General features: G+C 44.4%; 2 protein-coding genes and 1 long non-coding RNA gene across 9 annotated transcripts in view; 2 read left to right on the top strand and 1 right to left on the bottom strand.

Annotated features, from left to right (window-relative positions):
- prl (prolactin) overlaps positions 1-15,335 on the top strand; it is a 19,271-nt gene extending 3,936 nt beyond the window's left edge. The window contains exons 2-6 of one of the 2 annotated variants that reach the window (XM_034592961.1): positions 13,193-13,314; positions 13,908-14,029; positions 14,385-14,492; positions 14,689-14,871; positions 15,118-15,335. In XM_034592961.1, coding sequence (XP_034448852.1) covers positions 13,281-13,314; positions 13,908-14,029; positions 14,385-14,492; positions 14,689-14,871; positions 15,118-15,306 — 636 coding nt within the window. In that variant the 5' untranslated portion in view covers positions 13,193-13,280 and the 3' untranslated portion in view covers positions 15,307-15,335. The remainder of the gene's footprint in view (positions 1-13,192; positions 13,315-13,907; positions 14,030-14,384; positions 14,493-14,688; positions 14,872-15,117) is intronic. The other variant, XM_034592962.1, reaches the window with a different exon arrangement.
- On the bottom strand, positions 1,763-10,654 carry LOC117766180. Of its 5 annotated transcripts, none has more exons than XR_004614674.1 (4): positions 10,508-10,654; positions 8,154-8,288; positions 2,458-2,593; positions 1,763-2,096 (listed from the first exon to the last, which is right to left on the bottom strand). It is a non-coding gene; the product is annotated as an uncharacterized LOC117766180 (long non-coding RNA). The 5 variants fall into 5 exon arrangements; XR_004614676.1 differs by having other exon boundaries at positions 10,476-10,518; XR_004614677.1 differs by lacking the exon at positions 10,508-10,654 and adding an exon at positions 10,384-10,402.
- Positions 15,336-16,362: 1,027 nt separating the features above from the next.
- On the top strand, positions 16,363-19,232 carry dusp3b (dual specificity phosphatase 3b). Of its 2 annotated transcripts, XR_004614671.1 has the most exons (4): positions 16,363-16,733; positions 18,340-18,572; positions 18,702-19,029; positions 19,177-19,232. XR_004614671.1 is itself a non-coding variant. In XM_034592963.1 (3 exons), the coding sequence occupies exons 1-3, from the start codon at positions 16,594-16,596 to the stop codon at positions 18,908-18,910; spliced, it is 582 nt and encodes a 193-aa protein (XP_034448854.1). In that variant the 5' UTR covers positions 16,364-16,593; the 3' UTR covers positions 18,911-19,170. The 2 variants fall into 2 exon arrangements, 1 of the variants encoding a protein (XP_034448854.1); XM_034592963.1 differs by lacking the exon at positions 19,177-19,232 and having other exon boundaries at positions 16,364-16,733; positions 18,702-19,170.
- The last annotated feature ends 4,617 nt before the right edge of the window (positions 19,233-23,849 follow it).

Consider the following 23,849-nt stretch of genomic DNA (forward strand, 5'->3'; position numbering starts at 1 on the left):
GAAGAACATGACGAGGAACCTGTTTTCCTCATGTATCTCTAACGTTGTGGGAGCTGCTGGTATTACACCACACGGTGGCGCTGTTACGCTGCAGGTTCAACACTTCAACATGTACAAATGAACGAGCTTCAAATATTAAAGATATTGTAGAGAAGGAGATTTTCATGTCGTGTTTATATATCATCAGTGTTTATATATCATCAGTGTTTATTTATCATGTGTTTATTTATCACTCACAGCTGCTTGACAGTAGAACAGATTGAAACCTGAGGAGTTGATATTTTGATGTACAGTTATTTTTTATGGTGCGTCGGCTCAGAGGAGTTAAACTCTCACCTCCTCCAGCTGAAGGCGCGGTGACCTCTGACCTCTGACCTCTGAACTGCACCAATAAAGAAAACATGTTTCTGATTCATTTCTGTTCATCATCTGAATATCAGATTGCTGCTTCATCATATATTAGTGCAGTGTTAGGGAATCAGAGTTGGAGGGAACTGATTGGGTTCCATACACTGTGGGTTAATTATTGCCTCTAGTCCCACTCTGCTGTACGACCCCTCACCTTTGACCTTTAGTCTCCTGTGTGCAGACTCAGGCTGAAACTCTGCTCCTCCCTCCTCTGTGGAATCTGCCTCCGGCATGTAGCTGGACGCCCGCGTGAAGGGGCCGAGTATCTGATGTCAAGTGCAGGGCGGAGCAGTTGTGTTCATGTAACTGCAACACGTGCAGCCATGTACCACACTGTGTCAGTGTGTGTGTCAGTGTGTGTGTGTCAGTGTGTGTGTGTGTTAATGATCAGTGACACTGTTTCCTGTTTGGATATTGCTAAATTATATAGTTTCAGTCAAAGTGTCCTCACAAGATGTACATGCAGTGTGTGTGTGTGTGTGTGTTTGTGTGTGCGAGTTGCAACATAGTTTGTTCTCTCACATGTTGATGCCGGGGGTTAGATTCCTGGAACCACAGCGGACATATTTGCACAGGTCATGTGTGTATGCCGTGCACACACACATGCACAGAGTCAGCTCACATGCACACACCCAGGCTGTTGTATGAAGTTTCCACATCATGATTGACTATAAGAAAAATACCTCAGTGAGCTTTGTAGGTTTGGCTCCCTCTTGTGTTCAGTTGTGGTTATTTTAAAATGTGGGGACTAATCAGTAAAGATTCTGTAAAATCTTTGTATGAAATTATATGAATTATACATTTAAAATGATGTAAAAATAGATTTTTACTATATTCAGGTATGTAGACGTGTTACAGTCACATGCACACTGGCTGTAAATCTGGCTGTGTGTTACAGCAGAGGGTCGACTCCTCTCTCTGTCTGTCTGTCTGTCTGTCTGTGTGTGTGTCTGAATTCACCCCCCGGAGCAGGACGAGCAGAACAAACAGCTGAATGTATTGATGTCCGTTTGTGTGACTGTGGTCAAACGGCCGCTCCACTGCGTCGCTCTGTGTCCGACCCCCAGCGTCTTACATGGTTTCGTTTCAGCTGCATTTCTCCGTCTCAACAGATCGATTTACGTGAACATGTGACGACTAGTTACATGTATTTTGAGCTGTTCCTGCTGCACAACCTATACTTCACTGTAAAGTGTCACTGTGATGGTCACTCCCTGAGGAGGGGTAATGATTGTGTTGTTAAATTGTGTAGCCAGATGTATGAAGGCTGAGGAAAACCCACACAGACCCGATCAGGGTTTGAACCCCGACGCCTTCGGCCTCTTTTATATCCACAGTGAAACAAACCAGGAAGAATATTTCATACTTTTATTTCCATTTATAAGTTCAAGTCGGCAATTTACATCACAGCCCATCGGCTCTCTGGAAGCGACTACAAGTCGATGTTCTGTATATCAGCCATAGAGGGAGAGGGGGGAGGGGGGTAAGACTGAGGGACACCAGAAAACCCTAAAACAGAGGGGGGGGGGAGACTGGTTACTGCTGCCAGATCCCAAATGTAGCCTGAATCAACAGGGCATGAACCATCATCATCATCATCATCATCTTCATCGTTTTTGTCATCATTCAGTCCGGTGCTGTTGTGCAGAAGGGAATGCTGGGAACTTGGAGGAGTCAGTGCAGTGGACCTGGAGGAGAGAGGAGGCGTTTAGAGGTCACACAGGTCACACAGGAAGTCGGGTCTCAGAGCGTGGAGCTCGACTCTCTAGGACACACACACACAAATGTGAATATCAGGGGTCAAAGTTCATCAAGTAACACGGTTGACCCTGTGTTTCGTTTTCTTTCCCTCCTTCTCCATTTGTATTTTATTTGAAACTTTCCCTCGATGAGATATGCTGTGATGTTTAGATTTAAACCTTCAATTGTTCTTTTCTCTTTGTGGTTTTCATTGTGAAAAGTAGTTTCACTCAAACACTTGCAGTGAATTAAACCATTAGAACACCAGCAGCATCAGGCAGTAAAATAACCAGTAATAAATCAAATCACCAAGTAATGGGAGATCCTGACGTTGGAGGTGTGAGGGCCGCTCGCTCCTCATGACGTCCCCTCGGCCGCGCTCTTCACACAGGCAGCGAAGGCCTCCAGCAGATCCTTGCAGCCCTCGACTCCTTTCTCTGCAACACTGGAAGAACACAAAACAACCGGTGGTGAGACGGAGCAGAGGAGACGAGTCACATTTCAATATCACCTCCTCTCACAGATGTTAAACAGAGGAGTGAGGGGACGATCAGTTCTGCTTCTGTCAGCAGCTGAAGACTCGTCTGAGTCCAAGTGTTGACAAAACAGACGCATGTTTCATGTGCAAACACGTTTTAATGGTAAGAACGACACGTCAGAAGCTGCAGGGACAGAAAGAGGATGTGACAAAAGGGGGATGAAAAGTGAAAGAGAGAATTGAGGCAGACGACGCTGCCACCGAGCATTAGGGTGATGGAGTGAAAGAGGGGGGGGGGGACAGAGGAGGAGCCGGAGACACAGAGAAGCCATGTGGATGAAGACCTCTGACGTTTGATTGGACGCTGGAGAGGGAGGAAGGTTGCGTGATCGTGCCCCGAGCCCACAGGGGGCGGGGTCTCATGTTACATGAATGTAAAACCCACCCACTGGCTCCACCCACCACTCCATGACGTCTGAACATCCTCTGCTCGTCCTCGTCCAATCACTGCTCAGCCCATCAGAGAGCAGGACAGCCCCCCCCCCCCCGAACATCATCCATCACAGTTCTGCTGTTTATCCAACATTTAGATTTAATAACAGATTAAATACTGTGACTGTGTCTGAGCAGAAAAATGGTTTGTGTGAATAAAGAATCAAACTCCATCCCAGTTCACCAAGAGAATAATACATGTTAGTTTATCTCATTTACTGTAACAAGCGCTGATCTCAGATCGCTGCTGCTCATTAAAACTGATGTGAAGCTGTAACAGGAAATCTGTTGGCCATGATTAATTATCAAAATGGCGTCACATTGCAGTCCTACGACACCGACCACGTTCACATGGACGCCAACAGATCTACTTTTGACCTCATTTCAGAGTTCGATTATTTCTCCTGGCAGCCGCCTGTAAAACCACGAGCGATGTGTGTGGACGACGCTTCTAACGTGACACAAAACTGAAAACAAAAGAAATCAAATATCTCAGGTAGAAAACGAGCTTGTGGTGAAAAGGTCCAGAGAAAGTCTGGACCTTCTCCGTGTGTGATAGCTGAGATCCTCACTCTGTGGCCTCGTTCACACCTGAAACCACATTTCATCCAAACCGTGAATCTAAAGAAACAAACATCCCAGAGTGAAAAGCGCTTGAATACAGGAGCTGATGACACAGGGTCATCGCCGCTGCTTTATCTGAGCGGTGGCTCGGTGATGTAACACACAGCTGGCTGCAGCGGATTATCACTCAGCACTCTGCCAGAGGGGGGGTGCAGTGAGGAGTGTGTGCTGCAAAATGAGAGACAATGAGTTTGGGCCACTGCAAAGCACGAGTTTCTAGATGGTGGTTAGAAGTGTGCAAGTGCTCGGGTGGAGTTGTTGAACGATCTTATGCAACGTGTGGAACGTGGTTGTGTTGTCAGATCATCCTGCTGCAGCACAATCAGTCCACTACAACACACAAACGCACACACACAGACACACACACGATGGTTTAATCTCAATCCAGAGAGAAACCGACTGAACCGAAGTGGGTGAGGAGTCTCTACCGACCTGGTTGTGCTTTATTACAGTAAAAGCATGAATATTATTTTATTCTTTGGTGAATATTAAAAGCACGTGATCTTACTCGAGCTGAAATGAGAATCAAACCTTGCTCTTGATTCGTCGAGGCTCTGTGCACCAGAGATCCTCCATCAAACGACGCCCTCATATCTGTGCAACCATCGGCCGGCACCACGGCCATCCCACGCCGTCCTGAGAGACAACATGGCCGACCGAGCCGGGTCCCGTTACAGGGTCAGAGGGTAAAGCAGCGTTGTCATGACAACCAGTGGCAGCTTCTCAGCGGCCAGACTTAATTTACTCATTCGATTTGAATACAATTATTAAAAGTAGCATCAAATCAAACTAATATTCAGTTTTAAATATGTTTTGTCTGCCTGAGTGGAGGAGTGATGTCATCCTCACGTCCGTCAGGAAACTGAGGCTGAATTATTTAGGCCGAACTCGCTCTTTGGTCAGACATTAATAATAGATCGCAGAGCAGGTGCTGCAATTAAAGATGATGTAGACAAACATTAGTGAAGTGATCATGTGATCAGGGCCGAGAGCGTTATTTACTGGTCACTTAGCATCAGTGTGTGTGTGTGTGTGTGTGTTCAGGGTGTTGCTCATGTTGTGGAGACTTAAATGTGTTTGAACAGTCACATTATCTGGACTTCTCTTCCTAATGGGGACAAAAAGCAAGTCACAGAGCAGATGATTTACTTTTGACATGTTTAAAGGTTACGTTAAGCAGCGTTTCCCATATAATTCAATCTATGGCAATAACCGAGGTGCACATGCAAGCAGGTCGCTCTCACGTACGACAGATTCCAAGAGACAGGTAAAACAAGAAAGTGAACTTTTAAATGTATTTTGCCTGCAGTTAGAAGTACTGCAGGTTTATTCTGGTCTATTTTTGACTCTTGCTGCTGTAACATCACAAATTTCCCTGTTGTGGGACGAACAAAGGATTATTTCATCTCATCTCAAACTGCGGTGGGACAAATTACAAGATGGCGGTCCACAACAGGATAGACCATTAATGGGAACACTGGGTAAAGGTTAGGATTAGGCAAGTAGTAACTATGTCCTATGAAGTCATGGAGACACGAACAATGTGTGTGTGTAGATAACGAAGAAGAAAGGGGGCGTGTGCTTACATTCAACTCTCATGGAGTAGTGTGTGTGTGTGTGTGTGTGTGTGTGTAAAGTACACAGGTTCCCTCCCAGCCAACACATCTACTATAGGAGTTCGACGGTAAATATTAGCTAAGAACTTACACCTCAATAAGTTACATATTCTACTTCACATGTACACACGTGCACTATGGATCTGTCCTGTGTGTGAAACATGCAGAAAGCTTCCAACAGCCATTTCTGGCTTTGGATTTTAATCACACTTATAATATAACATAATATTTGTACGAATATTTATGATTTTCTCAAATAATGATTTTTAAAAAGTGTCCGCATCATGAAACCTGAAGAATGAGGTCGGCTGTTGAACAAATTTAATTCGATTTGCATTAAACAAGTTGAATAATTGTAACTGCCACAGGATTTAGATTCTCAAGTTCACTGTGGAACCTGCTGCTCAAACTTCTGAGTCTTGACTCATTTGACCTTGACAAGGTCAAAACTCCTGCTCGGCTTCAAAACTTAATAAAAAAAATCAATTCTTCCATAAACACAAACACATGAAGAGTCTGCTCCTGTTTTTAAAATGGAAAATATATGAAATCTGACAGAAACATGTTTATTTATCACAACACAAGGGTCCAAATCCAACATGGCCGCCTCCATAAGAGTACATGTGAGGCCGGGTGAAAAGAAGAAGGTGGAGCAGTTACATGATCTCTGGAGCAGGTCATGTCTCCTGCACATACAGTATCTCACACACACACCTCCATCCATGACTTTTAAAAGACCTCTATAAATACACAGGGTGTTGGTTTCACATGAGTCAGCCATGTTGGATCTACAGCTGGAAGGTGCAGACAGGGCGACATGCAGAGTCGGAGCTGAGTGTTTGAAATTCGAACACTTTTAGACAAAGCTAATATTAGAACAGAAGGTTTGTAAATTACTCGCACAGTCGACTTTCCCCATGTACACCTCCAGTCTGCAAGAATCCCGAATTCTAACCTTTGCCCAGCGACAGCAAATGACAGATGTTGACTTGTATCTGCTGTCAGAGCTGCACTGAACTCTGGGTAATCTCCCGACATTCTCCGGAGCGGCTGCGTGTGGAAATGTCTCGAGTCAGTTTGTCCTCGGCGAAAATGAGAAAACAGGAGAAACTCCAAAAAAATACAAATATCTCAGGATGAAAAAACTGGAGCCAAACATGAGAAGACGTCAACAAAGATGTCGACTCAGAAAAAGACGAGGAGATTCAAGTATTTGGTGACGAGAGCCGGTGTCGATGTTCCGTCAACAAACACCCGATCTCCACAGCTGAATTTTCTACGTTACGTCTGGAGCCCATTCTGCCGACATCCTCCAGAGTCGTAGGTTCAAAGTCAACACTAGTAAAACCAGTGGGATTTCAAATGTAGCAGCTACTTTGCTCATTGAAGTGGCTCAGCCGACGTTGGACAAGAGGCGAGTCACTTCCTGCACAGGTCGCCGTCACAGGACCGACATCACAACACGGTCAATTTAGATTCTCCAAGTAACCGAACAACAATCTGCATGTGTTTAAACTGTGGGAGGAAGCTGAAGAACCGGGTTTCAAACCAGGACCCTACACCCTGAAGCTTAAAGGGTTTTACTGTGTCCCTCAGTTCAACATGTATTCAGTTCTCTGCTCACTTCTGTCGCCTGAAGGTCAATGTTTCAAGGTCAGAGGTCGAGGTTCTGCTGACATCAGGATAAGTCACATGAGTGACTCCTTATCAGTGTAAACCTATTGTCTCGAGCTTTGAAACCACCTATAGACAGTCGACCTTTGTCAGTTCCCAGTATAGAGACACACGCTCTTTAACAAGAGGCAATAAAAAGCTCACCTGCACTGAGGCTGAATACAAGAGCAGCTCGAGGGTTTGAGGATTTTATTCGAGTCTGCAAATACTTCTTTAAAAAAGTTAAAATGGAGGATAAAGTTGGCACATGTGCATCACGCCCTCCCTCCTCAACCTGTTCTTATCTGAAGGATTCACACCCACGACACCTTATCAAGGCCCGACAGCCGAGAAGCCACAAACATGTAGAAACCACAGTGTTGTGTCACTGCACGTCTCTATGAACACACACAGACACACACACACGCACAGAGAGCGAAGAGTCGTCCATGTTGTTCTGTTCCAGCTGTAAATACATAAAAAAAAAGAACCCAAAAGCTGGCGTCTCCATTCGATGCCACAGCGAGAGGTGACAGGAGATGGCGGGGGACGAACGCACCGGGCGAACGCAAGGCATTCTGGGGAAAGGACGGCTCGTGACGCAAGCAGATTCCCAGCCTCCATCCATGCGTGCGGATGAGAATGAAACATCACCCTCCTGCCACACATCATTAACCCCCCAAATCCCTCCCCCCCGCAGAGACACCCCAGGTTGTCACAACCTCTCCGCTCCTCATCGGGCGACAGGACGTTTTCACATGCAACATTTTATTCCCTTTTTTTTCGTGCTAACCACTGCGTCCAATGAAGAGACTCCATTTTAGCATGGCGCATGTTAGGATGCTGCGGAATTCTGATTTAATCGCCGACCCCCCCCCCATCAGTGCAAAGTCCAGCTCAGAATTTAGACCAATTTGCGCTCGGACCTCGACGCTCGTTAGGCGACGATCAAGATCATCGCACATGATTCAAATAATCAGGTTGTTGCTGACGGCTTCTTGACTCCGGAGGAGAGAACCTGAAACATTCAGAGATGGATCCCAAAAGTTTGGAGACATGATGACGAGCGGTTCTTCACTTTCTCATGCACAGACACACACAGACACACACACACATTAGACAACATGCACACCATCACCCACCATTTGTCCAGGTCAGCCTTGATGCTGGCACACGCAGCAGGGACGGGGGCCTCGGCGGGGGCGGCGGCGGTCTCGGAGTCCGACATGGTGCTGTGTGTGTGTGGGTGAGTTGAGGGTGCGAGTCCTGTCCGGTTCCTGTCCTCCAGAGAGCCAATGGATCCCAGCGCCACCAACAGAGAGACAGAGAGAGAGAGAGAGAGAGAGAGAGTGGAGATGAGTTGGTGAGAGGAGGGGAGGGAGGTGGGAGGAGATAAGCATGTGAGAGGGCAGCACACTGAGCAGGGGAGGGCGGGGGGGCGCTAGGGTGAGGGGGCAGTGACCTGACTGAGGTTCGGGGGGGGGGGGGGGGGTTCCTCCTTCACCTCAGCTTCCTCACGTGGTTCAGACTCATGTAGAAAGAAGAACGTGATAAACTCCTGTGATTAAAGGCGACGGAGGAAAACTAATAAAGTTTGATTCATGGAACTGACGTGATCTTCAAACACCCGATATTTAAAAAGGTAAAACGGTCGTATCCAATCACAGAGCAGCTGCAACTTCTGCTCAACAAATAAACTTTCAATAATTGTGAGGAAAACCCTCATGTACAGAGTGTGTGTGTGTGTGTGTGTGTGTGTGTGTAAAGAGTTCCTTACACATCTTAACGAGGATGAAGAACATAGACCAATTATATTCTATCACATTATGTTATATTCCACATGCCTCTTATTGTGAAATTCATCTATTGTATACTATTATAGTCTTATATATACACACATGTACATGTAGGACATAGCATTTTATATTATAATTCATAATATTTAAAATATCTTTATACTAAGTCTATTTGCATATACATGTATAAATCTATTTCAATATCTCCTGTATATTATCTACATATTGTTTTTTAATTGATTATTTTTCTCGTCCTCTTCACTCTGACCAGCTGCTGCTGTAACAATCCGCCAGTTCCTCCTGAGGTCTGCCCCCTGGTGGCAGCATCAGGCTGCAGCATCACCACAGCACATGGCAGCCATGTTGCCAAGGTCAGAGAATAAAGATCCTGAATATCAACAGAAACTTCCGGTTTGGAGCTGAAGCAACTAAAAGACGTTTAAAATCATCGATGAGCATCTTTCACTCATGATACTAACTCACTGATATGAAGCTGCAGCTGCACTGAGCTGTGTCTCTGTCACTTTCCCAAGGTCACATTCAAACTTATACTTCAAAATGTCCTGAAGAACTTTCACCTAAAGGATTATTTTCACCCTCAGTGGGTGAGAGGAAGTTGATTTAACGTCAAACTCCAGATCTGTACTTGTCTGTGGCTCAGGTGAAGAGTTCAGCTGCAGGAGAACAAACATCTCACTTCACATTTCAAGTTCTATCTGAACGACTTGTGTCCCAGTGTCTGAAGCTCAAGAGATAATTGACTCTCCAGCATTTGAATCCCTCTCTGACACGTGTGCATGTAAAGTTAATATTCTGAGTATGAAGCTTATAAAACATCATCAAGTCAAACTCCAGCTCGTTGAACACACTGCCATGTCTCACCTGGTTCCAACCTGGGGCCTGTCTCACCTGCACCGGCTCAGCCCTTTAGTAGAGCGTGACCTGCCTCTGAGGATTATGGGAATTGTAGTCCTGAGTGTTTGCCTGAACTTCGAGCGACTCCCACAGAGGAACTGTTGAATATTTAAAGTAGAGGAGGAAGAGAAGTCCTGCAAGTTTCTCTTTTTTCCTCCTGTTCTCTTGTTTCTTTTTATTCATTTTAATTTAAAGAGATTCAGCACAAATCTCTCAGTGAAATCAGAAGAACTGCAGCAGCAGAACAACTCTTCACGTGTCTATAAATAATTCTGCTGTACGTCTCCTACAAGTGTTCCTGGAGTTTTTAAATCAGGGACAACCCACATTGGCCTTTTCTCTTTCCTGAAATAGCTCAAGCTGCTCATTCATGTTCCATAAAGAAGAAGAAGAAGTCTGCAGCTTCCTAAATTACATTTGCATCAAAGGTCAAGTAATTAACTCCCTGCATGGAAAAAAAAAAAAACCTCTCATGCATAAAGTCAACAGATGAAACAGGAACAAATTATGACCAGAAAACAGAAGAAAAGCAAAACCATGCTTACATAGTTTTATATTATAAAACACTACAGTATTCCTCAAAGTACTTTCTGTACAAATCTCATGTGGGTGAAGTTTCTAGAAAAGAGCAGCGTGTCTTGAAAGGGAAGCCCGGTCCCACCTCCCAGTGAGTCCCCGTGCACCAGCAGAGAAAGAACACCGTGTTCCCAGAGCAGCACGAGGGGCTCCCAGTGCACAAACCAGTACATGAACCTGCATTTACAACAAACACTGCTCACTCCTACCTACGTGCGGCTGGGACGTCTGGGTCCTGGGGTGGACGGCTGGAGAAGTGGCTCTAACAGTGCGGCAGGGAACGTGCGTGTGGAAAGGGGCTTGCACGGGCTGCGGCTGGACGGGATCTCATTGGAAGGGGGTGTGGAGCTCCGCTGTATGGACATGCGTGCATGTGTGTGCATGTGTGTGCTTGTGTGTGCATGTGTGTGCATGTGTGTACGTATGCACAGCCCAGGGCTGAAAGACAACGTGAGAGGAAGGGAGGGGGAGAGCAGGGGAGTGCAGGGGGGGGATGGGAGAGGGGGGGAGAGGAGGGGAGGGGAGTGCAGGGGGGGAGGTAAGAATGAGAAGGATGTTTGAGGCGTGAGAGCAACAGGCTGAGAAAAGGAGAAAGAGAGAAAAGAGGAGGATGCCCTTTGTTTGAGTTTAGGGTTAAAGAGAGGGGGGGGGGGGGGGCAGGGTCTGTGTAATATTTAACATATATGTGTGTGTGTGTGTGTGTCTGTGTGTGTGTGTGGGTCTGTGTGTGGGTCTGTGTGGGTCGTCTGGAGCAAGGTCGACGTCTCAGGAGATAAAACATGGATCCTTCAGTCCTCTCGTCCTTATCACAGCTTCACTCATGTGTTAACAGATAAGATCCTCAGGCTCTATGCTGACTGTGCACACACACACACACACACACACACACACACACACTTTGTCAAGATGAAGCCTGCAGCAGAAACCTGTTTTTCTGACAATGCAACATATTTGTGTGTGTGTGTGTGTGTGTGTGTGTGTGTGTCATCTCCCTGCAGATGAGAGACGGGCCTTCAAAGTCAGCCTGTAGGTCACAGTGACACGTGCTGCAGTGCATGTGTACATTAACATGCACTGCAGCACGTATGGATCGAACACAGGAAGCTGCCAGGAGGGGCCTTTACAGCAAAGGCTCATGGGAACTATTCAGGGTATGGGCGTCCGCCAAGGGGCCTGATCCAAGACACAACACAGAATGTATAGACACTGATTGCATAATGTTCTTTATCTTCTAGTGTGAACACAGATCCTCTGTTGTGTGTGTGTGTGTGTGTGTGTGTGTGTGTGTGTGTGTGTGTGTGTGTGTGTACCCCTGCAAAAACCCACAGATATCCATTGTGTTATTTTTATCCTTGAAAGTGGTGAAAAAGTCACATGTGAAACATATTATAAAACTGCTGCATTTTAAAGAACATAAAACCTTCACATCCTCTTTTTAGGATTTTATTTCAAACATTTATTTTATTTTATTTCGGCACAAAATGACATAAACAAACCAACAATCAGTTCAGAAACAGTTTCTGTTCAGTTTCCTTGTTCTGTTGTTCTGTCACATTTCAACACCAACATGAAAACAGGAAGTTTCAATATGTTCACCGGTGTGTGTCTGTCTGTGTGTGTGTGTGTGTGTCTGAGCGGGATGTCACACGTGTGTAATGTGCACGGACAGTGTGTGTCCCAGTTGTTTGTAACTTCCTAAATTTGTATCTTCTATTCCACCCTGTTTCATTTCATGTCCACCAGATGTCCTCACTGAGTCCCTGCCCCTGTCAATCACCTGTCAGATCTATGATGTGTGTGTGTGTGTGTGTGTGTGTGTGTGTGTGTGTGTGTGTGTGTGTGTGTGTGTGTGTGTGTGTGTGTGTGTCGGGTGCATATTTAGTCTAAATGACCTTAAATATAAAGTTATGTCACTAAGTTCTGTGCAAAATCATCACATCTGTTCATGAAACCTCTGATTTGATGAGATATCGATGCTGTTTAACTCAGTTTCTATATTTTCTGACCTTTCACCACGAGTGAGCTCAGTTTGTGTGAAGAAGAGTTTTAACTTCAGTTCTTTTCTACACATCAGGTTGAAATGAAACTCATTATTAAATAAAATAACACAGATCATATAAGCAGGAGAATCATCTTTAACTTTGCACTGAATAAATCCAGTCATGTGTATTTCGTACATTTCTAAAGGTTCATAGCTTTTATTTGAATTAGGGTCCGAATACATAATTTTTTACTTTAGAAGATATTCTTCTGACTTCTTTAATCATTTTATCATGTTTTTATCTTCATCTTGTTTTGACTCTTTTACTTTCTTTCCTTCCTTTAAATATTCTTTTAGTTTTGTGTTTGTGTCTGAAGCTGTGTCATCATCAAAATGCTTCAGTTTCCTATTTCCAAGCTGTACATGAACGTTTCTCTGTGTTTGAACATGTGCTGTATAAATAAAGTTTATAATGATTATAACTAAAGTTTGTTACTGTGGTGGTTTCATCTCATCCTGGACCAACGAGCGGAGCTGTGCCTCCTTCAGGTCTGTGACGCATCGTCATTCAACCTTCAGATGATGCAATTATTACAAAACACTGTGAAGATGTGTTTTATTCATCCACCTCATTAGGTCTGCAAGGAACTTTTTCCATGCGCACACACACACACACACACACACACACACACACACACACACACACACACACACACACACACACACACACACACACACACACACACACACACACACACACACACCTATGCATCCTGTTGCATTCATTCAAATCCCTCGGACCATGTTTCTCATTATGAACTGAACCAAACAATTAGCACAGCGTCGTCCTGCTGCTATAAAACTGAGACAGGATTCAGCAGGAGGACGAAATAACGACGAGAGGCTCAGACAGACAGAGAAGACGAAGAAGAAGAAGAAGAAGAAGAAGAAGAAGAAGAAGAAAAAGAAGAAGAGGAAGACGAAGACGAAGACGAAGAGCGATGACTCACAGAAGAACCAGACTCTTCATGATGGGTGAGACCCGCTCGGCTCCTCCAGTTTATTTTGTCTAATTCAGGAAAAATCTAAAAGTTTCAGATCTTTTCTCTTTGCTCCACTAAGATAAAAAGAAACATTGAACATTTCTCAACAAATTCAGATTTGAGCTTTTTATACTAGAGAAAGACCAATAACTTGATTCATAGCAGTAGATATCAGCTGTATTAAGATGAAGTGTATTGGTATTGACACGTGCAGCTTCTGACATAAACAGATATTTGCAGTAGATAAATGCCAATTATATGTTATAAGTCATTTACCGTTATATATGAGTTTTCATTCTTCACCTGCACAACGTCTCACTGAGGATTTACCCTGAGAATAGTTTTTAAAACTAGGATTAATATCTTAATGTTACAGGACAAATAAAAAAACCATATCAGAATATTTTAAATTCTAAAATCCAGTAATATTTGGTTTGTTAAACTTTAAACTGTAGTAATTCAGTTTTTTATCAAACAAAAAGCATAAATAATTGAATCTTTCGTGATTCATCTGCTGACGTGTGTTCAGACTGTTTTTCACTATAAATCCAGATGTTCACAAACTCTGAATGTTTATGTCCTCAGCAGCCGTTGTCTCATATGTGATGACATCATGCGGCGCCGTCCCCATCAATGACCTGTTGGACCGGGCGTCGCAGCGTTCGGACAAACTGCACTCGCTCAGCACGACACTCAGCCAAGAGCTGGTCAGTACCTGAGTGTGTGTGTGTGTGTGTGTGTGTGTGTGTGTGTGTGTGTGTGTGTGTGTGTGTGTGTGTGTGTGTGTGTGTGTGTGTGTGTGTTACTTAAAGGTCACTTAAAGGGAGAAAAATCAAGTCCCCATAACCTGAGTCATTACATTTACAGGTGAAGACGTGTTTTAGGGTTAAAGTTTAGACGAATAGAAACTATGGTTACGTTTAAAGTGTTTTGTGTTTAGCTGAAATTCTCCAGATCGGCTGCGTGTGAGAAACACAAACTCCAGAAAATGATTTTACAGACACTTTTTATATTGCAAAAAAACCCCACACACACAGTGACCTTCTCCTCTGTCCCGCCCAGGACTCTCACTTCCCTCCGATTGGTCGGGTGATCACGCCGCGGCCCTCGATGTGCCACACCTCCGCTCTGCAGACGCCCAATGACAAGACACAAGTTCTTCAAGTATCAGTAAGTTTCTGCTTTTGTTTCTCACGTCTCCGCTGCGACCTTCTGTTTCTCTGTGTCTCTGTGTCTCTGTGTCTCTGTGTCTCTGTGTCTCTGTGTCTCTGTGTCTCTGTTTCTCTGTGTCTCTGTGTCTCTGTTTCTCTGTGTCTCTGCTGCAGATCCAATGAAACGATCAGTTTGTGTGTCATGTGTTGTGCAGGAGTCCGACCTGCTGTCGCTGGCTCGCTCTCTGCTCCAGGCCTGGGACGACCCTCTGTCCGTCCTGTCCTCCTCGGCCTTCAATCTGCCTCACCCGGCTCAGAGCAGCATATTCAACAAGGTCCGCGAGCTGCAGGAGCACTCCAAGAACCTTTGGGACGGCCTGGACGTCCTCTCTGGGAAAGTAGGTGTCCACGTCTGAGAGTCCAACCTGTGATCAGATGAACTACAGGAGCTCACAGTGTTTCTCCTCCTCTCTCTCTCTCTCTCTCTCTCTCTCTATCTCTCTCTCTCTCTCTCTCTCTCTCTCTCTCTCTCTCTCTCTCTCTCTCTCTCTCCCTCTCTCTCTCTCTCTCTCTCTCTCCCTCTCTCTCTCTCTCTCTCTCTCCCTCTCTCTCTCTCTCCCTCCCTCTCTCTCTCTCTCTCTCAGATGGGTGCAGAGGCTCAGGCTCTCTCCTTCCTGCCCTACAGCGACAATGACCTCGGCCAGGACAGGATTTCCAAACTGATCAACTTCCACTTCCTCTTGTCCTGCTTCCGACGGGACTCACACAAGATTGACAGCTTCCTGAAAGTCCTGCGCTGCCGAGCTACAAACGAGCAACCTGAGACGTGCTGAGGGGCCGAGGCCCGAGTCCGAGGGGGGGGGGGGGGGGGGGGGGGGGGGGGGGATTTACCTGAAGCTTCTATTCCCTGTCAACTGTAGATTAGCTGTTTCTATCTGTCTGCTGCGCTAACTGCTGAGTGAGAGGTCTGAGGAGGAAATCATGTTTTATTTATTGTGACCCATCGTCGTGCACGACACCGCAGTGACTGCACTGATCCAATTCTAATGTAATCTCCATAAACAGATTCTACATGTGACCTAACAGAATCTGTGAAGGACTTTGAGGCCTTCTGGTTCAAGGTGTTAATTCAACCAATCAATCTGTGGCGACTTCGAGGAATAAACTAAAATGTTTCTGAGCGTCTTCAGTTCTTTTATCTGTCGTTCCAACGGTCAGAAGATTCTCTGAGATCCAGAACACGACAAAAATCTGATTCTGATCATTAAAAACTGAGCTCGAAGCACAAATTTAACCAAAATAATCAATGATGAGCGAAGTGCCGTCCCTCAGAGTCACAGGTCGAAGAGGTTCAGGGAGGATTCAGTCTGCTGACGGACCCGAGGACCACTCGTCCCCAGATGTGTCCAGCTGTCCACGCTGAGGTCACAGACTAACTCCTCCTCGTGATGTTTCTACTGAAGCTTCGTCCTCCACAGACCAAGCTGCCGACCGAGCGTCGAGCTGCTGAGAGACACGAGAGGAGCTGAGGCCACAGCTTCCTTCTTCTCACAGAGAATCACTGTTTAGCTCCACTGAAGACAAACTGCAGCACCTGTAGATTTGATTTCCTCATCGTCAACGCAAAGCAACTGAAACACGTCTGTATGTCAATAAAAAGCATCTCTTGCACAGTCTACTTATGTTTTGTCTGTTGTTTGTTTTGATCAAGATCCAGAACTGCTAAATCGATTCTGGTGTCTTCTTCTTTTCTGGTTGCTCCGACTTTTTTATACAGATTCATCCTTTTTTCTTTAAACTACTCTTTTTAACTTGAAAGTAGTTTTAAACTGTGTCTTCAGACTTTAAATAGTTGTCTTTACCTCTGTGTGGGTTTTCATTGCCTCTGCACAGCGTCTTGAATCTGTGTATGAAAGGTGCTTTATAAATGAACCCTGGGCACCACGGGCCCCCCTGAGAGTTAGGAGCGGCCCTGTCGGAGGGTAACGGGTCCACCGGGGCTTCAGATCCGCTCTGGAGGCCACTGAAGGCGGATCCACCGCCCGGGGAACCCGACACCTGACCGCCCCGTCCCGCTCCTCGCCGCCCGGCTCCGGCTCCCTGTCTGCGGCCTCCTCCTCATGAAGAAGCGGGAGGAGCCGGGGAGCTTCGAGGTTTCTGTCCAGCAGCTCAACGACCTGCTGACGGACGACAGAGGCTTGTTCACCCGGCCCAGCACCGACTGTCACCCGGTCCATCCCGGGATCTACGTCGGTAACGAGTGAGTCTCTGATTTCATCTTTTATTCAAAGGTCACAAGCGTCTGTTGATCCAACATGAACAATCCACAGATTCATAATCCGATATTAAACTGGATCAGAGGGAATCTGGGACATTTCTTTACAATATAAACTTCTGTGATTTATTCTGTTTTCATTAGATCAACGTGTCATAACTTTCTGTGATTCTTTAGAAGTTTTCCAACCACATGAAGAAAGATGAGAAATATAGAAATCATATCATACATGAGTTTGATCATCTGGGACATTGGATTAGGTTTAAAACAAAAGGTTTAAATCAAACTGATTTATACATGACAAGCTGAATATGACCACTTAAAAAAGAATCATGCAAAAAGGGAATAAAGCTAAAAAAATATGTTAATTGTTCATGGAAATGTCATTAATTCATATTAATGTAAAAGTCACATTTAAACTATTAAAGGTGAATCACATTTTAAATCAATACTAATTCATATTTAATTACAATTCAATCAACAGCAACAATAGGAGATTATTCATTCAGTAATCTTCTATTGGGACGACTCAGGGAACAGACGTCCTCTCAGCTCAGAGACTCTTCATCATGGATCCTCCTCTTCTTCACATGTTAGATCAGCTCTGTTCTGCAGACGGTCGTTTTCTTTATGAGCAGCGTGTTTCTGTATCTGCATGTGTTGTGTTGCTGTGTGTTGAGTCTCGGCCTCTTGTTAACAAACCGAGCTCGGAGACCTCTAACTGGAGCAGAGCAGTTTAAAAGCTGGTGTTAACATCACTGAGCTTCAGATGAGACGACAGACGCAGGACAACAGAACCAGGAACGTATTCTCATCAGCTCCTGACCGATCAGTGGAAGCTTGAAGAGGCAGATTACTGTTGATGAACTCATGTTTCCACAGGACCTGACTCAGTCCCAGCTCCTTACAGCTGACACACAGTATGTGAGGTGTCCTGCAGGCCAGGTCCTGAAGACCTGAACCCACCTGGACTCTGAAGGGAGCAGCCTCCACAGGCGGCGTCTCCTCTTCTCTCCTGCTGTCCTCGCTGCTGCCTGAACGCCTGCAGACACTTTGTGGAGGCGTGAAGTTACATTCAGAATTAGCTCCGTCTCTATTTTTAGCCGTCGACATCTAAGAGGCATGACGAGCCGAGCGGTGGTTCGATTCCAGAGGGTCACAGCCGATCGTCTCTCTTCTGTACGACAGGAGAAGTGAAGTGAAGAAAGACAAAGACTTTAAATTTACACTGAATTAGTGTTCAGCTGGTTTAAAGTTAACTGGGTCACAGATCTCATCACTGGTGTGAACGTTCAAACACCAGGAGACTGGTTTAACCACTGGTTTAGGTTGTAACAGATGGAATAATGAATCACTCCATTACCATGTGAAGCATCACGAAACAAAATAATACAATAAATAAAAGGTACATATATGTACTTTCACAACTTATGGATCCACTAAGTCAACAAATCATCTGAATTCATCAGAAATGAACGAATCACCTCCAAACAGCCAACGAGCATTTTAACGACCGACCGATATGGATTTTTGGAACCTGCTGCTGATACCAACTTATCTGCAGATAAATATTATTTATATTTGACTTCAGGTCTGTGGCGTTGAACGTGATGCGTCTGAAGCGTCTGGGCATCACCCACATCCTGAACGCGGCGGAGGGGAACTCCTTCATGCACGTCAACACCAACGCCGAGTTCTACGCCGGCACCGGCTTCATCTACCACGGGATCCCGGCCAGCGACTTCGACCACTTCGACCTCAGCGTTTACTTCGAGGAGGCGGCAGACTTCATCGGGAAGGCGCTGGCGTACAACAATGGAAAAGGTCAGAGGACGACAGAGCAGAGAAGAACTCGTCGTACGAACGACTTTAGGAGAAGAATACGAACGTGTTGTTGCATGAGGCCCAACGAGTTGTGATTTAAGGAGCATTTGGCTTTTTCTTCCTCTGCAGGCAAAGTGTACGTTCACTGCAGGGAAGGCTACAGCCGCTCGCCCACCTTGGTCATAGCCTTCCTGATGCTTCGCCAGAACATGGACGTCCACACCGCTGTGGCCACGGTGCGGCAGAACAGAGAGATCGGACCCAACGACGGCTTCCTGCTGCAGCTCTGTGGACTGAACCAGAGGCTGAGCGCCGAGCAGGAGTCCTGGGACCAGTGAGGGGAGAAGAAACGTGCACTCACTCACACACATCACTTCCTGCCACGTGTTCGAAAGCTCGGACCAGCTGCAGATGTGTGTTCTGGAAGTGAGGGCAGAGGAAAACGATGAAGACGCAGGTGACACCGATGAAGACGCAGGTGACACCGATGAAGACGCAGGTGACACCGATGAAGACGCAGGTGACAACGATGAAGACGCAGGTGACACCGATGAAGACGCAGGTGACACCGATGAAGACGCAGGTGACACCGATGAAGACGCAGGTGACACCGATGAAGACGCAGGTGACACCATGTGCTGATCGTACAGTGTTGTAAAACCTGCCTCCTTCTGTTAGTGGACGGGACAAAGTAAAAAGTCAAAGTAAACTTATAATAAGTTTCTGTCAAAGATGGTTTCTGGGGTTGTTTGGTTTTAAGTTCTTGTTTGATGCTCAGCATATTTTGCACAGTGTGTGTTTGCAGGTTAATATTGTAGAGCTTTGTACTGTTGTGTATCTGCAGTATGTGTATTTGTACTGTGCTTTATACACAACGTGTGTAACTGAGCCTGTGACTTGACTTGTGATGTCACGTGAGAACCTCAGATACGGCTGATTGTTGTTCCCGTGTTTTCACACGTTCAGTAATAAACGTCTCAAGAGTTTCTTGTAAAATATGATTGAGGTGATGTTCAACACAGACTGAAACATCTGTAACATCTGTAACTAAACCTTTAACACCTGGTTAGACTGAGTAGTAACCACTTTGTCCTGTAGAGGGGGTAGTAGGACCACTGAAGCTGCTGCGAGGTTGGGATCAGTCAACAAAAGTTAAAGTTTGAGGCATAAAATACTGAATAATAAAGATTATTCTGCACAAAAACTTTAATTTACTTATTAAAAAGTCTTTACATTCAAAATTACATTCAAACAAAACTAATACATAATACAGAATATTTTCTCTTTAGTCTGGCTTTCAATTTCATTTCAAGTATTTGTATTTATATTTCTTTATTCTTTATTATTTGGTGTATCGTTTCTAATTCTCTAACTTTATTGTTTTCAGATTATTATTGATATTTAATGCACTTTTTCTTAGTCAAATTTTTATTTTAGTATTTCAGTGTAAGTTGAATTGTGACGAGCACAGAGGCTCAGACGTAAAGTGACACGAGGCCTGCAGCTGAAACAAGACATCACTCCTTGATGTGTTGATTAAAGGGTGTTGATTAAAGTGTTTATCTTTATCTTTTGTAATCATTGAACATTTATTTTTATAGTTCATCTGTTTGCATTATATTTCTTTACTCATTTATAATCTTATCTTATTGATTTAAAAACAATAAACTCCTCAACATATTCTCATAACTATCATAAGAGCTGTTCTATCACCTCCTCTGATATTATAAGAATATTTAAATCTCTTTGACATTGTCGACGTCGTCCTCGAGGACAAAGTTCAGAGACAAAGCAAAACAAACTCCTCTGGTAACAGTCGTCCTCTGTTGCTTCCCTGTAAATCCCATCATGCTGCCAGTGGCCCTGTAACATGCACCTCCTCCTCCTCCTCCTCCTCCCCGAGCACGTGTGTGTGTGTGTGTGTGTGTGTGTGTGTGTGTGTGTGTGTGTGTGTGTGTGTGTGTGTGTGTGTGTGTGCATTCCACAGGTTTAGGAGGTTGAGCCTCTCTCCCTCTCTCCAGGTTTTACTCCACCTCTCTCGCCCTCTCATGTCTCTCTCTCTCTCTGCATGTGTGTGTCCTGCTCTGACACATGCAGTTGATGTGAGGACATGTGTGTGTTCAGCTCTCTTACATAACACCGCTCTGCATGAATGAATCCGGGGGGGGGAGGAGGGGGGGCCGTGTGTTTCGGGGGAGTCATGTGTGTGGTGAAGGATGAATGAACCATGAAATATGAAACCATTCAAACCGCTGGATCCATTTTTAGACTCCTGCACCTGAAGGTTCTGCAGATTCCAACGTTTCCAGACACGTGCACGAGACGGTGCGGCCACATCGACACGAAGGTGCTGCTGCAGGTCGCTGGAGCAATGCTCTCATCGACTAGAACATCAGTGGAGCTGATTCCTGCTCCGAGGTCCAACTGTCTCCACATCAAACCACAGTGAAATGAATTACATGCAGATTTATTTCTGATCTGCACAAACTCACAGATCAGTTCCAGAAGGGAGGACGCGAACACAAGCTGGTGAAGGAACATTGTTAAAACCACAAAACCAACGTACGGCTGCAGGAGGAAGAGACGGAAACTCAAACTGAGTAAATCAAACAGTCGAAATACTCAAAGAGCAAAACACGAGTGGATCTAAGAAAGAAACAGAAGTGAAGTGGAGCCACAGGAGGGAAGACTGGAGGAGACTCAGCTGAGATACTGAAATCATCTCCTCTCCTCTAGATGGGATGTATAGATTCATCTCCTCTAGATGTGATGTATGTAGATTTGTCTCCTCTAGATGTGATGTATGAAGATTCATCTCCTCTAGATGTGATGTATAGATTCGTCTCATCTCCTCTAGATGTGATGTATAGATTCATCTCCTCTAGATGTGATGTATAGATTCATCTCCTCTAGATGTGATGTATAGATTCGTCTCCTCTAGATGTGATGTATAGATTCATCTCCTCTAGATGTGATGTATAGATTCGTCTCCTCTCCTCTAGATGTGATGCATGTAGATTCGTCTCCTCTCCTCTAGATGTGATGTATGTAGATTTGTCTCCTCTAGATGTGATGTATGAAGATTCATCTCCTCTCCTCTAGATGTGATGTATAGATTCGTCTCCTCTAGATGTGATGTATAGATTCATCTCCTCTAGATGTGATGTATAGATTCGTCTCCTCTCCTCTAGATGTGATGTATGTAGATTCATCTCCTCTAGATGTGATGTATGAAGATTCATCTCCTCTAGATGTGATGTATAGATTCATCTCCTCTAGATGTGATGTATGAAGATTCGTCTCATCTCCTCTAGATGTGATGTATAGATTCATCTCCTCTAGATGTGATGTATGAAGATTCATCTCCTCTAGATGTGATGTATAGATTCGTCTCCTCTCCTCTAGATGTGATGTATAGATTCGTCTCCTCTCCTCTAGATGTGATGTATGAAGATTCATCTCCTCTAGATGTGATGTATGAAGATTCATCTCCTCTAGATGTGATGTATATATTCGTCTCCTCTCCTCTAGATGTGATGCATGTAGATTCGTCTCCTCTCCTCTAGATGTGATGTATAGATTTGTCTCCTCTAGATGTGATGTATAGATTCATCTCCTCTAGATGTGATGTATGAAGATTCATCTCCTCTAGATGTGATGTATAGATTCATCTCCTCTAGATGTGATGTATAGATTCGTCTCCTCTAGATGTGATGTATAGATTCGTCTCCTCTCCTCTAGATGTGATGTATAGATTCGTCTCCTCTCCTCTAGATGTGATGTATAGATTCATCTCCTCTAGATGTGATGTATAGATTCGTCTCCTCTCCTCTAGATGTGATGTATAGATTCGTCTCCTCTCCTCTAGATGTGATGTATGAAGATTCATCTCCTCTAGATGTGATGTATGAAGATTCATCTCCTCTAGATGTGATGTATATATTCGTCTCCTCTCCTCTAGATGTGATGCATGTAGATTCGTCTCCTCTCCTCTAGATGTGATGTATAGATTTGTCTCCTCTAGATGTGATGTATAGATTCATCTCCTCTAGATGTGATGTATGAAGATTCATCTCCTCTAGATGTGATGTATAGATTCATCTCCTCTAGATGTGATGTATAGATTCATCTCCTCTCCTCTAGATGTCATGTATAGATTCATCTCCTCTAGATGTGATGTATAGATTCGTCTCCTCTCCTCTAGATGTGATGTATATAGATTCATCTCCTCTAGATGTGATGTATAGATTCATCTCCTCTAGATGTGATGTATGAAGATTCATCTCCTCTAGATGTGATGTATAGATTCATCTCCTCTAGATGTGATGTATATAGATTCATCTCCTCTAGATGTGATGTATAGATTCATCTCCTCTAGATGTGATGTATAGATTCGTCTCCTCTCCTCTAGATGTGATGTATAGATTCATCTCCTCTAGATGTGATGTATAGATTCATCTCCTCTAGATGTGATGTATATAGATTCATCTCCTCTAGATGTGATGTATAGATTCATCTCCTCTAGATGTGATGTATAGATTCGTCTCCTCTAGATGTGATGTATAGATTCGTCTCCTCTAGATGTGATGTATAGATTCATCTCCTCTAGATGTGATGTATAGATTCATCTCCTCTAGATGTGATGTATAGATTCATCTCCTCTCCTCTAGATGTGATGTATATAGATTCATCTCCTCTAGATGTGATGTATGTAGATTCATCTCCTCTCCTCTAGATGTGATGTATATAGATTCATCTCCTCTAGATGTGATGTATGTAGATTCATCTCCTCTCCTCTAGATGTGATGTATATAGATTCATCTCCTCTAGATGTGATGTATAGATTTGTCTCCTCTCCTCTAGATGTGATGTATAGATTCATCTCCTCTAGATGTGATGTATAGATTCGTCTCCTCTAGATGTGATGTATGTAGATTCATCTCCTCTCCTCTAGATGTGATGTATATAGATTCATCTCCTCTAGATGTGATGTATAGATTTGTCTCCTCTAGATGTGATGTATAGATTCATCTCCTCTAGATGTGATGTATGAAGATTCATCTCCTCTAGATGTGATGTATAGATTCATCTCCTCTAGATGTGATGTATAGATTCGTCTCCTCTAGATGTGATGTATAGATTCGTCTCCTCTCCTCTAGATGTGATGTATAGATTCGTCTCCTCTCCTCTAGATGTGACTCCTTAAGGCCTCGAAGGTCCTGGTTGTGTTTTACCAGGATCTCAGAACTCACATGATAATTCCAACATATTATAAAA

The sequence above is a fragment of the Hippoglossus hippoglossus genome, chromosome 8, assembly GCF_009819705.1.
Source record: "Hippoglossus hippoglossus isolate fHipHip1 chromosome 8, fHipHip1.pri, whole genome shotgun sequence".
Lineage (NCBI taxonomy): Eukaryota > Metazoa > Chordata > Actinopteri > Pleuronectiformes > Pleuronectidae > Hippoglossus > Hippoglossus hippoglossus.

Bases quoted from the DNA above. Each gene is read 5' to 3' on its own strand.
- dusp3b (XM_034592963.1), top strand. From the start codon at position 16,594: ATGAAGAAGCGGGAGGAGCCGGGGAGCTTCGAGGTTTCTGTCCAGCAG. The intron at 16,734-18,339 runs GTGAGTCTCTGA...ATTTGACTTCAG, and splicing joins GGGATCTACGTCGGTAACGA to GTCTGTGGCGTTGAACGTGA. The intron at 18,573-18,701 runs GTCAGAGGACGA...CTTCCTCTGCAG, and splicing joins GGCGTACAACAATGGAAAAG to GCAAAGTGTACGTTCACTGC.